General features: G+C 35.8%; 1 protein-coding gene across 2 annotated transcripts in view; it reads left to right on the forward strand.

The window, feature by feature from the left end:
• LOC150102184 (serine/threonine-protein phosphatase 2A 56 kDa regulatory subunit epsilon isoform-like) overlaps positions 1 to 17068 on the forward strand; it is a 270781-nt gene that overhangs the window by 141875 nt on the left and 111838 nt on the right. For both annotated transcript variants that reach the window (XM_090399531.1, XM_090399530.1), the window contains exon 5: positions 14840 to 14970. In XM_090399531.1, the coding sequence (XP_090255657.1) occupies positions 14840 to 14970 (131 nt within the window). The remainder of the gene's footprint in view (positions 1 to 14839; positions 14971 to 17068) is intronic.

Consider the following 17068-nt stretch of genomic DNA (forward strand, 5'->3'; position numbering starts at 1 on the left):
ATTCCACATATTAGGTACATCATACATTATGTATGTGTATCTCCATGGTGCAGTCAGTAGGAATAATTTCACTTGATTGGAAATACCTCTGCACACACACACATACACACAATACACACCTCATAGTATATGTAACAGTTTGTATTGCATGAACCAAGCAAGCAGCTAACTAGCCTCTGCATAAGTATTGTAGGTGTAAGAGACCTACTTGTGATATAAATGTTTTAAATGTGCATTGCGCATTTAAAACATTTTGTGCACTGGTTTCCAGACTACTGCAAACTTGTCTGTGGTAGCCTGTGCTCACAGTAGCAAAAGTCATGTTGCATACTCTTAATTTGATTGCAATAACTTTTTTTTAGCCATTGTGTCATATTGTGTGTGCAGAGAGGATGTTAGTGCTTCGTAAGGATAAGTAACTTTTTCGTATTTTAGTTGATAATATTAGATTATCTTATTGTAGTTTTTGTTTTAAACAGATGTTTAACTGACTGTGTTATTTACTTTGTAAGGAAACCTTGTTTTTTTTAAAAAATATGATATAGTCAGCATTGCCGCAATGCGAGGTAAAATAAAGGCAGAAAAGACCATGTATTTGGGCGATTTGAATTTTGCGGAATTTTGTGTGTGTGTGTGTGTGTGTGTGTGTGTGTGTGAAATGTATTCATTGAGAAAATTAAAAGATATGTGGAAGGAAATTGAAACTGGATAAAAAGTATGTATTAAATATTTCAAAAGTGATTGTCTATTAGGTGATCAGAACGCAGCCTACGTTAGTGGAGTGGACAGTATCGATGGTAGGATGGAAAATATCAGAATTAATGTTGAATGTGCAGCTATGTAAATAGAGGAGAACGAAATGGAGATAAATAAAGAAATAGTGTGCTACTGAATGTTATCCTTTATAGGACAAAGTGTGAAATTGATAATTTGCTGAAGCAGCAAGAAATAAGCAGGGCTGAGAAGAGAAAGAAGCAGGCAGTACAAAGTAATAATAAAGACAAAGCAAACAAAAAAAAAAAAAAAATCAATTTAAGGAGAAAATTATTTACAGAGATTCAATGATAAGGGGAGTACTTAATGAAAGTGTGACAAAATCATGTTTCCCTGGTGTAAAAATGCACAATATTAGTCTCTATCTGGATACAAAAACGTAAGGTGAAGGAACTGATTGTCTTGGATGGCACAAATGATTTGATGGGCAAGAAGTATTCTGTGAGGGAGGATGTAAAGGAGTTGTTAGAAGAGGTAAAACTGAAGAGCAAGAAGGTGAGGATTGTAGGTCTCCTGATATGCTGTGATAGAGGTGAATTGAGGAGGAGGGCATTGATAACTAATGAATCAATACATAAGTTGTGCAGAAGGAATGATGTAGATCTGTGGTCTGTTTGATGGAAAGAAGGATTTATATAATGCTGATGGACTGCATCTAAATGGTTTTGGTGTTAGGCGTCTAGAGAAAGTTTTGTTTATCAAGTATGCTAAAGCTGAAATTCAGGAAAATTTAAGCAATTAGGATGGAAGCAGGTGAGTTTGTGAGAAGGCACCCATGAGGCGAGTGAATGTGATAAAGATCAAGTGGGGAGTCTAGTCTCTCAAGCAAAAAATAATGAATAGGGTTGTCAATTCATGAAGTAAAGGTGGGTGGGGACCTAAAAGGATGTTGCAGTTTCTCTGTACTAATGTCAGAAATATCAGGAAAAAGAGGGAGGAGTTTTTGGCATTGGTTATTGCAACCTTGCCAAACGTTATAGGCATTAGTGAGACTTGGCTAACACGCTGATGATGTGGTTACAGTGATAGAATGTGAAGGGCTTAGAATTTACAGGGAATATAGAGAAGATAGGATGGGGTGGCATTATAGGCATTAGTGAGACTTGGCTAACACACAGATGATGTGGTAACAGGGATAGAATGTGAAGAATTTTGAATTTAGAGAGAAGATAGGATCGGGGGTGGCGTATAGCAGACGAATTGCAGCCAAAAAGAATAGGAGATAGGCAGGAAGGTGGCTTTTCATTTAAAGCAGTCTGCTGTGAGATCGAGGCCAGTAAGACAAAATATACAATTGGTTGTTGCAATAGGCCAGGAAGTCCCACAGATGATCTGGAAGACATACATCACCAAATTAATACTAGTACAGTTTTAGTGATTATTATGGGGGGGGACTTCAACTATGGAGATATGACTGAAAGGAAGAAAATAGAATATGTATACTTACTGAGAGATAATTACTTGAGACAGCATGTGATGGAAGGGACTAGAGGAGTGAGAGTATCGGACCTGGTCATAGGATCAGAAGAGCTATCCATAACCAAGGCCACATTGCTTTCATGGCCATCTTGGCAACGAAGGGGTATACGTGAAACTACAAGGCAAGTAATTATGACAAGCTTAGAAGAAGCTTAAATCTTTGCCATGGCATAAAACAGTGCAGGATATAGATATTAATATTGCATGGGAGATAGTTAAGAATCATCCAGAAGAAGGGTAAGGAGGGTTAATCAGGTAGGAGTTAGATGGATGAATAATATCATGAAGTGCAAGTTACAGAAGAAGAAAATGCCGTGGAGGGTAGATAAAGAGAAACGTGAACAGTACAAGACCAAAGCAAGTGACCACTTTCCAAGGGTATATCATCCAAGTGAGGTTACTGCTTTAACATATATTTGACAGACAATAATGTGGGAACAGAGATGGATGAATTGGAGGTTCTTAAGATATTGCAGAATCTTAATGTAAATACAGCAGTGGAATTAGATGGGATATCAGCTTGGGTTTTTGTGAGAATGTGCAAGGGAACTGGCAGCGCCTCTGACTAGGCTCTTTGATTTAAGTCTAAGCTCTGGTAGAGTTCCGAGGGAGTGGAAAGAGGACAGAATAATTCCCTTGCATAAGGGAAGTTCTAAGACTGCAGTAGCAAATTATAGACCAGTCAGTATCTCAGGCATGGTATACTGGAAAAGCTGGTCAAAAAGAGAATTCAGGGTGGATAAGAATATAATACTCTATAAGGGGGCTACACGACTTTGTAAAGGGTAGGTCATGGTTTAGTAATTTACTGACTTATAATAAAATAACAGCTGTTGGATAAAGGAAATGGCTACACGATGATTCTGCTGGATTTCATAAAGACATTTGACAGAATACCACATGGAACTCTTTTGTGCAAATTGGGACAAATGGGGATGGATATGACACTGGTTATGTGGATAAGAAGGTGGCTGCTGGACAGATATCAAAAGGTGTTATGTGGAAGAGCAGAATCAAGGTGAAAACAGGTGACTGGTGATGTGCTGCGAGGTCCAGTGCTGGGACCACTACTGTTTAATTGTACAGAAATGATATAGGAAATAACCTGAATGGAAATATTCAATTGTTTGCTGATGATGCAGAATTAGGTAGAGTAATAGTTAATCAAAGTGATGTGGAAGAGTTTGCAGGATGATTTAAATAGGCTGTCAGTATGGGTAAAAGATAATGGGTTTCAGTTTAATGTGGATAAATGTAAAGTTATGCATTTTTGAATAAATAGATTACAAGCTGTTTATCACATTGATGGCACTGTACTCCAGGAAAGGATTTTATATGATAGATGTAGGGGAAATGTTTCATCATTTGGCTAAAGGTACCAGAACAAGGAATCATCCCTGGAAGTTGAATAAAGGTGTAGTTAGTAAGGGTGTGAGGGCTAGATTGTTTGCTTGGAGAGTTTTGGGTGAGTAGAATGGGTTGCCACAGTAAGTTGTGAGTGATTTGTCTGTTAATGGGTTTAATGAGAGGTATGATAGATTGTGTGGATAGTTTGCATCTCCTGTGATGTGTCTTTGGGCTCCATGGATGCCCCCATACAATAACAATAATAATAATATTCACAGTGCAGTTTCAACACATTTGTCCTGCCACTCAAAATTTAACAAAATTTGCAATCCTTTATTGCTTTAACTTTGACAGTAACATTTTGAGGATTTAATGTACTGATAATGTAATATTTCTCATATTAATGTTGCACTTTTTTTTATCTGGCTGTAGCCTGTAAAATTGTTAGCACTAAATTAATTCACTTAAATCCACATAGCTACAAAAATCCAATCATTTGCATGAGTTCTGGTAACTACTATCTAAACATTAGATACTTGAAACAAATATGCAATTTGCTGACATCAGCATCAATTTGCCCATATGGCACAGGCTTATAACTAATTAGTGTATTAAGCTGGAATGGGTTAGAGTAATGTTGGAGTAAAAACATTGGAGAAATTACTAAATAAGTGACAAGTATGGTTTATCATATAATTCATTTTTATAATGCACTCAAAATTGACTGTAAATGTGAAATTCTGAAAGCAAAAAAAAATTGTATGTGCAGTTACTTGGCATGTGCACTCCCTTTTTTGACCAGTGTTTATGCACACAGCTCTTAGAGGGAACATTGGAGCAGGGTGAGCACTTCACTAGTACTATTTTAATGTATCTTCAGGTATTATGTTGAAAATTTTGAATGCAATAGGAATAGATATCAGTCGACATGAAATTTTTATAATATTCTTACACACGCACACACTGTACTGCCAAAAGTATCCAGACACTCTTGATATAATGTACTGGCCTTCAATAAAGCACCACATGGGATCTGCTGTAAATGGAAGGTAAGAGACATCCAAGGCAGCAGTTGAGCAGAACACAGCTGGCCTGCATGTTCAAGACATGTCAGTTATGTGATTTTGAATGAGGTATGATCATTGAGTGACATATAAGTGTCATGTCCATCTGTGAGATCAGTGTTTTGACTGGGCTACCACAATCCACTGGACATGAAATTGTACTGAAATATGAGAAGCAAGGTGCTACAACAGTTGCACCACGATCAAGAAGACCTAATATTCTTTTGAACTGCTTTACCCAAGAGGTCATGAAGACTTTTAGGATCACTCTTTAGGCTATCACAGCTGCTGTATCAGTCGACCCAGTGGGGTCTCCTTCCACCTTCCAGTGTGACCCATCAATGCGAACAGTGCAACATGCTCTTCATGAGATGGTTTCTTGGGCAGACTGTGAAGAGGAAGCATTTCATCTTGGAGGCAAATGCTAGGCAGTTTCTTTGCTGATGTCAAGAGCATCAGCACTGAATCAGTGACCAGTGGGTGAAAGTGATGTGGAGTGATGAGTTGCTTTACTCTCCACCAATCGGATGGGCATGTGTGAGTCTGAAGGTGCCCTCACGAGAGATATGACCAAGACTGTCTTGTGCCCACAGTGAAGGATTGTGGTGATGTTGTCATGGTATAGGCCAGTGGTGTTCAACCTTTTTTACTACGTGAGCTACTTTTCTATAAAAAGTTATTTGCCGATCTACTCTCTTATATATAAGTTATTCGGCGATCTAGTCTCTTATATAGATCACGTTCCCCCAACCTGATATCTGATTACGCACAAATAAACAACTAAAAAAAATACACAACTTAAAACTTTATTTGTGTATTTAAAAATTTATCACTTTTAATTATTTTAATTTTTAGTTGTATTTAAATATTTTAATACAACAAAAAAAAAACAAATATATTGGAATAAAATATTTATTTCTCTATTTTGGAAAACCAAAGTTAGAAAAAACAACAGATTGATTACAAACTCACAAGTTACAGGAAATGCTGGTTGATTAAAAAAAAAAAAAAAAAAGTTAATGTGAAATTTGGCATTGTTTGGACCTTGCAATATTTTCATAGTCAAGTTGATATGAAGAAGTGGCCAATCGCAGACAATCATCCAAATGATCATTTGAAATTTGGTTTCTTAATTGATTTTTTATGACGTTCATATTTGAAAAAATGGATTCTGACAAGTATGTCGATCCAAAACACAACAGAATTTTTCGCGCAATATCAGTTAATATTGGGAATTTTTCATGTGCATACTTCCAAATCACTTCATTGTTTATTGATTTTAAATGTAAACTATTCTGAATGTTTATTATCTCAAGTTCTACTTCAGCTTGGTTTATATCAACCAACCCACTAATTTTATTTGAAATTTCTGTGATGTTCAAGTTTTCTTGAAATGGATTATTGATAAAAGATACAATCATTTCAGTTTTATTAAAATCTTTAAATCTAGAATTTATTTCTTCCTCAACTAATTCTATTTCACGAATAAATTCTTTTAAATCATAGCGAAGCATTTCTTGATTTTGTTCAAAAACTTTTAATAAATATGGGAGATGTCTAAATTCGCAGTCATTTATATTTTTCTTTAATAAAAGTAATTATTGTTGGAAAGTTTTTATTGAACTTAACATGTCAATTAAATTTTTATCTCTACCTTGTAACTCTAAATTTAAATTGCTTAATTTCTACAGAAATCTACTAAAAATGATCGGTGTAACAACCATCGTTTATCACTCAATTGTGGATAAATATCTCCTTTTTCATCAAGAAAATTTTTTATATCATTAATTAATACAAGAAATCTTTCTAAAAATTGACTTCTGCTGAGCCAGCGAACATTATTGTACAACAGAAGCTCCCTGTCATCATCTGCCTATAATTTAAATAACCGCTATTGCAGGGCTTTTCCTCAAACAGAATTTATAATTTTAAATGTAATATCCAAAACATCTTTTGTGTTTAATCTTTTACTACACAGTACTTGTTGGTGAATAATACAGTGGTACGTTAAAAAATCTGGATATTTGTCATCGTTTTTACATAACGAAATGAAGCCTGATTTATTACCTATCATTGCAGGAGCACCATCAGTAGTAATAGACATAAGTTTAAAAAGCGGAAGTTTGTGTTGCTTCACAAATTCATCAAATGCCAAAAAAATGTCTTCTCCCCTAGTGTCCTTCTCAATAATGGTATAATTTTCAAAGTTCTTATTTACTTGAATAATCTTGAAATACCATGCGAATAAATACCATTAACTGAGCAATATCAGTGAAGTCATTTGATTCATCAAATTGTAATGAAAACACAACACAATGTCTGATATTAACTGAGTATTCAGATCGGCACTTAAAATTTCAACTCTTCTCATAACCATTGTAAATCTGAAAAGTTGTAAATCTTTAATATTCGAAATGATTTCATTTTTATTTTTAAAGTCAGAAAATAAAGATTCCGCTGCTGCAAGAAACGATTCTTTTATTAACTCTCCATCAGTAAAAGGCTTTTTTGCTTTTGCTAATAAATGACACGCTTTCAAAGATGCAATAGTGACTGATATTGGTTTATTTATTACTTTCAAAATCATAGTTTGTTGTCCAGAAAGTCCTACCTTTAAATTTATAGTTTTTGATTTACGTATTTCAGAATTTTGGGGAAAATCTTCATCATATTTTGCATGTAGCGATCGAAATTGTCTCTCAATATTATCTTTTTTGGAATTGCTACAGATGAATTACAAATCAAACAAAAATACTTTCCATTTACCATTGTAAAGAAAAAATCCGTTTCCCATGCCTTGTGAAAATGATATGTCTTAGATTTCTTTGATACACTCATGATTATCCTCAAACGAAACACATATGATGTGCTTTTGTTATATGTCTACTTTTGCTATCCAGTCATTACTGCGACATCGTAAACTTTTATTATTATTTAACTTTGTATACTTGTAATTTCTATTAATTACTTGTGATGTCTTTTACTCAATACTTTATTCTCTGTTATTCTAATTTGCTGCGCACGCTTTCTCTCTCTCAGGATCTCTCCTCTTTATTTTATTATGTGCTATGTTTATCTACCTTTCGCATTACGAGTCTTATGCCTAAGATATTAGAAAATTTATTTAAAATGAGACTGCACCACTAATATCTTTGATTAGCAAAAAGAACTCAAATATATGGCTGGTAGATTTCTCTCTCTCTCTTTCTCTAACACAGATTCCTACATTAAAACTTTCACAAGCAGTCGCAGTCTATTCTTTTTCTTAATTTCACGCTTTGGCCAACTCGCTTAGATTCCCGCTCAACAAGTCCGGTTTATTTTAAAAACAGTGCAGTTGTAAATAAACAAACAGGCAGCACTCTTTTAAGAAGAAAGTCAAATGACAATTGTTTACATTACTATGAAATATAACACAATTTTTAACGTTATGGGGATTGCTTTCTCTATCCATCTATAAAAGCTCTTTAGCAAAAATTAGAACCTTCTTTCTTCAACATTAAATACTTTCTTTAACACATAAGGTTACCTACTCTCAGTTTACAAATTTTTACTTATTAATCTCTAAGCTTACTTGTAAAAAGGTTACCTAAATTGTGTTAAGTTATCTTTACACATTTGATATCAACCTCTAACATGCCAGTTGATTCTCTTATGGACATTTCTTAACACTATTAAACATATATCTTAAAAGTCTTTCTTGTATCAACTATAACAGGAATTATATAAAAGTTTTGAACTTATGAAGGCTCTGTATCTCATATTCAGTCAAAAGTTTTTCACTAAAAGTTCTATGGCAATTCTTTAGTCTCAGATCTTCATCCAGGAAATTTTGGCTTGGCTGCATCTCATCAGGAACGTAGCGGGCTGTGGGCTCATTCAGCTCCGGCAAAAGGTTACTCTCCCTTGGCGAAAAGAAAAACTTACGAGCGAAGGTGCTTCGGGAAATTTGTCTTGCCTTTTCTCCTCTGCTTGGGCTCGCCGAAAATGTCTGGATGACTGCCTTCTTTTTCTGCTGTTTCAACAGCTAAAACTGCTGTTAACTGGATCCCTCTCTGGCAATTGGAACTCTCCCTTTCGGCAATTTGAAACCTTGTCTGCAGCCTAGAAGTAGTCTCTCTCTCTCTAGCGATGTCTCGAACCGAGAAGCTCCTTTCTAGAAGCGGGAAACTCCTCTCTCAAGCAACATTACGGGCAGTCTCTCTGACGGCGACTCTGGACCGGGCGGCCTCCTCTCTGACAGTCTGACAGCAATTCTTGAACCTGGACCCCTTCTGCTTGCTTCAGTCCCTTTTTATTAGGCCTTCTCTGAGACCTCGCATGAAGTTTGGCAACCTCCAAAGAATCAGTATGAGTCTTTCATCTTAAGTTTCAAGTTCGGCACGCCTTTGGTTCTCCTCCACTTTCTTTTGATTGTAAGTTGCCGGCCATCGGAAAGTTGTTTGAACTCTTTCTGACTGACTTTGGAGATGTTTACACTTGAGCCTGCAAGCCTTTCTCATACATTCAAGTTTCAATAACAATCTTTATAATGCCGCCATGTACAGCTTCAGCGACAAAAACATTGCCTTTGTTTTTAACACTAACATATTCTTATTAAAGCAGTATATACAGTTAGCTTCAAAAGAGTTATTTACAAAATCATCTAATACAAACTATACAGAGACAAACAAAGTTTATTTTTTTTACATTATTCACATGGGACTTAACCTAAGTAAAAAATCGATGTAATGCGCTTTGGAATATTTAATATTTAAGCTACAATCGAGTTTTTACACTTTGCTTATAATCGTATTCACTCGGCTCGCTGTTTGACTTCCACTGATCCAAATCGATTCATTTACCCAGACTTATAAGAAATTTACTGATTTGGCAATTTTAACGAAAAATAAATAAACAATAGCAATACAAGTAAAGCGAATTAAAAATAATACAAAATAATGATAAATAAAATATTATGTTTCCAGTTTTAATTAAATTTGTAAGCAAGGAGAAATACACAAGAGATCGACCAAAAATCGCTCACCGGTCGATCGTGATCGACGGGTTGAACACCCCTGGTATAGGCAATGTCCTGTTCTGCAGATGTGAGGCCCATATGTGGTGTGCACACGAGACTCAATGCCTCTAGGTACTAGGAGATGCTGGTTAACCATCTTCCTGGAGCGATGGTGGAATTCTGTGGGAATGCAACTGATTATTTCTTCTGGCAGAACAATGCAACATCCCATGCTGCACATACAACACAAAGGTGGTTCACAGAGATTGGCATTAACCTATTGCCTTGGCCTGCCTAATGTCCCAATTTGAACCTGATTGAAGTGATGGGGGGGGGATATTCTGGAGTGCCGTATATGCCTGTGTAAGCCACTTGTCACCAACCACCATCAATTGCGGGAGTGTTTGAAGGCTGAATGGCAATGTATCCCACCAGAATAGTGTCAGCAACTTGTATACAGCCTTCCACGATGTACTGCAGCAGTTATTTCTGCAAAGGGTGGCCAACATGTTATTGACTGCATCCATTATGTATGGCCTGCCAGACAAGTGGTGTCTGTGGCAGGATAGTATATGTGTTATTTTTAATATATCCAATGGTAACGAGATATATTGTCTCCTTGAGCAAGTATTTAATATACGAGGGTGGTCTGAAACATAGTTATTCCCACAGTTATTTCTGCAAAGGGTGGCCAACATGTTATTGACTGCATCCATTATGTATGGCCTGCCAGACAAGTGGTGTCCGTGGCAGGATAGTATATGTGTTATTTTTAATATATCCAATGGTAACAAGATATATTGTCTCCTTGAGCAAGTATTTAGTGGTCTGAAAAGTTTACTGCCTAACAATGAAAAAACGAATTTATAATTTCAAAATTATTTTATTTTTCAACATAATCTCCCTTAAGACTAATACATTTATTCCTGCGATGCTCCATCACCATTATCCCGTCCCTGTAGCGGTTCTCAGTAAGATTTGCATAATATCCCTCTACAGCTGCAATCACCTCTTGATTCAAAGAAAACGCAGACCAGCGAGGAAGAGTTTTAGTTTTGGGAAGAGACAGAAGTCAGAAGGAACCAAATCTGGGGAATAGTGTGGATGTTCCAACAATTCATAGTGTAGATCCCTTAATTTTCCAATTGCCAAAACACCTTTGTGGGCATGTGCATTGTCCTGATGAAAGATGATTTTTTTCTTCTGAAAACCAGTTCTCACAAATTTTTTCGTCTAGTCTGGTTAAAAGATTGGAATAATATTCCCTGGTTATTGTTTTACCCTTTTCAAGATAATTAACCACCTTACCGGCCATTACGGATCAAATATGCATCCTCATACGCTTCATATCCATCATATATTTCAATGTAATATCAATGGTATTACAATTTTAACATGCACTTTGCATCCATGATAACCTTGACATCTTGGCCGGTAGCATGGTTAATAAACAATGTCTTTAATGTCTTTAGCATCCCAAAACACCGATGCCATGACCTTTCCTGCTAATGAAACTGACTTTGTCTTCTTTGGTGTTGAACAACTGGCTTCTGTCCACTGTTTGACTGCTGTTTGGATTCTGGTGTAATGGTGAATTCAAGTCTCATCTATAGTAATAAATTGATGCACAAAATCAGTTTCTTCTTGTTAAAATGCTCCAAGCACTGTTCAGAGATTTTCATGCAAGTGCGTTTTTGATCTGCTGTGAGCAAGCGCAGAACCCATCTTATGCAAAGCTTTTTCATTTGCAATTCTTCAGGCAAAATATATCCTAGACGTTCTTTTGAAATGCCTAGTCTCAGCAATTTCACGCACTTTGACTCGCCATTCATCCAATACCGTATCGGGCACTTGATCAATGATTTCTGGTATTGTTACACTTTTTGGACGTCCTTCACGTGGATCATCTTCAAGGCTGCTATGGCCACATTTAAACTTGGTAGCCCATTTCTTAATTGTCGTAAACAAAGGAGAAGTATGCCCATAAACTTTTATGAACTTCGAATGAATTTCTTTTGTCGTTAAACCTTCTTTTACCAAGAATTTTATAACCACACGATACTCAATTTTATCCATTTCAAGGGATGCAGACAACACTTTTGCTTCAGACAGCTGTATAAAACAAACTACTTGATAGAATGACTTGGTAGTTTCACATGGATGACAGATGTTCCAACTTAGAAAAAAAAAAAAAATCTTGCTGATAGTGTTGCCATCTGTGGTAGAGGCCGAGAACTTTTCAGACCATCCTTATATTTGTATGCAAGTAATATTAGTAAAATGCTATTAGAGTATTCGAGGGCTAGGGGTGAATCTTTTCTGTTTTGCTGTGTCATTTCATCTTATGCACTATTGTGAGGCACCAACCCGTCTGGACAGCATGGTGCTATAAGGCCAAATATCTCCCCATGAATGAATGAATAAAATAGGAAAATTACATACTGGCTCGTCCATCACCCAGCATAAAAAGGGACGCGTCCTGGACTTAGGCAGAGGGTCTAGGTCGAAAAATATGTTACAGTCTCCACTAGCCAATGAGTGCACCTACAGTGCACAATGATAAAAGGATGTTAGTAGGGACATATGACTGCAGATCTCTACGGGATGATGATAGATTGGAAGAACTGATGAAGGAATTGGAACGTTTAAAATGGGATGTTGTGGGCCTTTCAGAGATAAGAAGGAAAGAAGAAACTCTTATGCAATTAAAAGATGGACATCTACTCTACCACTGTGAATGTAACAGAAACTCAACTGGTGGTGTAGGATTCCTAATAAATTAAAAAATCAAGGACAATGTCCTGTTTGTAAATAAAATAACATCAAGAATAACTGAACTAAGTCTCTTCATAAATAAAAGATACCAACTAAAAATTATACAAGTATATGCCCCAACTATGGACCATCCAGATGAAGAGATAGAAGATTTCTATGAAACATTAAAATCCACATTCAATAATTCTAAAGAATTCTGCATAATTATAATGGGTGATTTTAATGCCAAAATTGGAAGCAGAGATGACCATCTGAACTCCATCAGTAAATTTGGATTTGGACAGAGGAATGAAAGAGAAGAAAGAATGGATCAACAAAAAATGGGAACGGAATAAGCTCATAAGAAAAAAGTCCAATTTAGTGAATCTACAAAACCTCTATCACAATAAAAGCTGTTATAGAGAATCACTCAAAAATGAACTAAAAAAGTTAAACACAGCTACTACCATCAATGATGCTAATGAAATATTAACAAAATCTATCTTGAATTGTGCACTAGAAATAGTAGGTGTAAAAAGGCACTAAGGAGAGGAAAAACAAAGACAGGAAACCTTAGATCTGATGAAGAAGAGATTTGAATGACACCAATAAAATAGAATATACGGAAATTTGCAAAACTATACGTAAAAGGATGAAACATGAACTTAGATCATATAATACTAGGAAAATTAAAGAAAACAATAGTAATATGAAGGTCCTAAGATGAATATTATCAGTTGGAACAAAGGAAATAGCTGCTGTAAGAGGAAAAAAATGGTGAACTGATAAAAAATAGAGATGCAATAATCAAAAGAATTCAGGAATTTTATACTGAACTCTATGAAGACAAAGACCGGGACATCCAAGAATCATCTATGGATTACTCAAGTGAGGAAGAAATGATGCCCCTGAGATCTTACAAGGTGAAGTGGAAATGGCACTGTGGGAAATGAAGAATGGAAAGGCCCAAGGAGAAGATGGAATTATGGTAGACTTCTTTAAACTGGGAGGGAGCCCTGTCATCAAGCAGTTGAGTCAACTCTTCAATAAATGCCTAAAACAGAAAAATTCCGAAAAATTGAAACAATTCACTTCTAATATTAATTTTTAAAAAGGGCAATAAGGAAGAAAATAAAAACTACAGACCTATAAGCCTACTCCCCACCATATATAAAGTTTTCACAAAAATTATAAATAATAGAATAAAATCTGAACTAGAGGGAATGCAATCCTGTGAACAAGCTGGATTTAGGAAGAATTACAATACTTTGGACCATATTCACACATTAAGACAGCTCATTGAAAAATCAATTGAATACAATAAACCCTTATGTCTGGCCTATATAGACTATGAAAATGCATTTGATTCAGTTAAAACATCTGCAACACTAAAAGCACTTGAAACTCAGGTAACTGAGAAACCATATATTGAAACACTAAAACATATTTATAATAATGCAACTTCTGTAATTAAATTATATAAAAACAGTGAAAAGTTCCCAATACAAAAAGGCATCCAGCAAGGCGACACCATATCTCCCAAATTATTTGCAGCTGCACTAGAGGAAGTCTTTAGAAGCCTTGATAGGGAAACAAAAGGAATAAACATAAATGCAGAAAGGCTGCATCATCTGAAATTTGCAGATGATATTGTCCTGTTAGCAGATAATCTTGAAGAACGGGAAGAAAGGCTAAATCAGCTAAACGAAGCCTCCAGAGAAATTGGATTAAAAATAGAGAAAAAACAAAAATAATGATGAATAAATACATAAACCATAGAACTATCAAAGTTGAAAACCATGAAATAGAACAAGTTACTTCATATGTATATTTGGGCCAATTGTTATCCTTTCAGGAATGCCAAAGAAAAGAGATTGAACGAAGAATTCACCTTGGATGGATGGCTTATGGGAAAATGAGAGACATATTCAGAAGTGACATCCCTAACAGGCTAAGTGGAGATGGGCTGGCCATATTGCCAGATGCAGTGACGGGTGATGGACTAGAAAAACAACAGAGTGGAGACCAATGGATGGAGCAAGACAAAGAGGAAGACCAAGGAGAGATGAACTGAAACAAATTGCAGGAGTGAGAGTGATGGGAGAAGCAGAAAACCGAGTGATCTAGAAAATCATGGGGGAGACCTTCGTTTAGCAGTGGACAGAACCAGAAGGTTGAAGAAGAAGAAGAATATTAGTAAAATAAATTTTTAAAACTTTCATATTATTGTTCGTGATGTTTTTCAGGTTATGTAAAACTTGGTTATGCCATTTTACCAATAAGAGTATAATAGTTGTTGAGTGATAATTATATTAGACTTCTTTTTCAGTTAATAACTTGCAGTTTTTTTTTTTAATCTGTCAAACTGTACCAAACTTAAATTGTTTTGTAAAAAATTAGATTTCTTTTTTTGTTCCTTTAGCTACTTGAGCTCTTTGATAGTGAAGATCCCCGAGAAAGGGACTTCTTGAAAACTGTTCTACATCGAATCTATGGAAAGTTCCTTGGTCTTCGCGCCTTTATCAGGAAACAGATCAACAATATCTTTTTAAGGTATGCTGTGTTAAAAAAAAAAAATAAATAAATAAATATGCTTTTTGGTTAATTGTTTCCTTACTAAATCCATCACTGATTTCTCACCATTTTTCTCACCACTGATTTGGGGTAAGAATATCAGATTTTGTATTATCCATCAACAGCATGAAAACATTAAATGAATACATATATTGGGGAAATGCTTTTATATGTTTTATTACCTAGTTCTTAAAATTTTATATGCATGCTTGAATCAATACAGTTTGGAGAATCCTGCTACAGAATGACATACGGAAAAATTCCAGAATTTATTATTAAGTTTAATGAAATTAGTGAATGTATAAAGAGTGGTTTAGATTAGAACCTGCTCATAGGCAATTTCAGAGTTGCTGTAGGTCCTGTTGCAAAGCATTAACTTATTCACATAGCACTGTTAGTTTTTATCAGCTATTTATGTTTGATAAAATAAGACCACATGGAATAACTTCTGTGAAAGATTAACCAGCTTCACACTTTATATAGGTATGTATTACATACATACCTATATTACATACATTGTGCCTGTTAAATAATGAGATTGATTTTTTACAGGACAACCCTTTTTATAAAAGTAACAAACATGTTTATAGTTTTGACCACTGTTGTTGTTGTTGTTGTTGTTGTTAGTGTGTTGTAATTGCAGGTGCAACTTTCGAGTCAGGTGATACAGCAATTTTCTTATGGTAATTGTTGAAGTAAGAGTGTGTCAGAAGTTGTGTCATGGAGCAAAGATGTGATAAAATTTTACTGTAAATTAGGAAAACTGCTACAGAAGTGTACCGAGACGTAAAATAAAATTTATGGTAATGATTGTCTGAGCTGTGCACAAGTGTTCTGCTGGTTTTCAACCTTTAAAGAGAGGGAGGAAGTCCCTGGAGGATGAAACACATTGTGGATGGCCAGTTTCTGCACAGACAGATGAAAATGTCGTGAAAGCTAGGGAAATTGTTACCCATGATAAGCAAATAACCATTGGACTACTCGTACAGTTTAGTGTTGGTAAAGAAATGGCCAGATTAATCTTAGAAAGTGATTTGCACGAGAGGAAGATATTTGTTTGAGGTTTTTGCCACACATTTTGACACATGAACAGAGAGAGAGAGAGAGAGCACCGGGTTGTGTGTTGTCAAAATTTCATCCATACAGTTGATCAAGATCTTGGTGTGTTGCAAAGAATTGTCACTGGTGATGAAAGTTGGTGTTTTCAGTGTGATCCAGAAATGGAAACGGCAGATCATGGAATAGTGTGGAATGTCTTCTCCCCAGCAGAGGAAAGTCATGTTGAAAAATCACTTGTCAAGACAATGGTCATTGTTATTTTTGTCTCTGCTGGAATTATCCACTGTGAATTTGTTCCTGAGGACACCACAGTGAATAGTCAGTATTTTTAGTAGTAATGCATCATCTGTATGCCTGTATGCCTGCATGCGACATGTCAGGAAAGAACTGTTTCACAACAGCAATTGATTTCTGTTGCATGACAGTGTGCTGCTTGTGAAGCAGTTTCTGGCATTGAAGTCAATATGTGTGATCGAATATTGCCTCCCCCTTCCCCCCATTTCACCAGATTTGACTCCACAGACTTTTTCCACTTCCCAAAAATGAAAGTGTGCCTTGAAAGGGGAGTGCTTCAGTGACATTGAGGACATCCAACACGGTGTGACCCAGAGACTGACGGAGGTTCCTGTTCAGGACTTCCACGATGCCGTCGAACACCTGTACAGCAGATGTAAAAATTGTGTGGAGTTGGAGGGAGATTATTTTGAATCTGTGTAATTGACAATTTCAAATGGGCACATTGTGTACACCTGATTGTTTGATCTTAGTGAAGTGAGCACTCATTATTTGAACAGTCACATTTGCTTCTAACACAAGGGCTTACAGGTCTCTGCTTTCCCCAGATTCATAACCATGATCATTGGTATTTGTATCATTATCATATTTACATAACTTAGCTGATTTTACATGCATATTCTCACTGCATTGAGTTTTATCCAGTAAATAATTTAATGCCCAAACCATTCAAGTGCAGGGTATTCCTTTTATAGAAGTCTTTTCTACTATCAAACTTACTCTA

Source organism: Typopeltis vanoorti, chromosome 10 (genome assembly GCF_054136105.1).
Source record: "Typopeltis vanoorti isolate ZY-2024b chromosome 10, IOZ_Tvanoo_1.0, whole genome shotgun sequence".
Classification (NCBI taxonomy): Eukaryota; Metazoa; Arthropoda; class Arachnida; order Uropygi; family Thelyphonidae; genus Typopeltis; species Typopeltis vanoorti.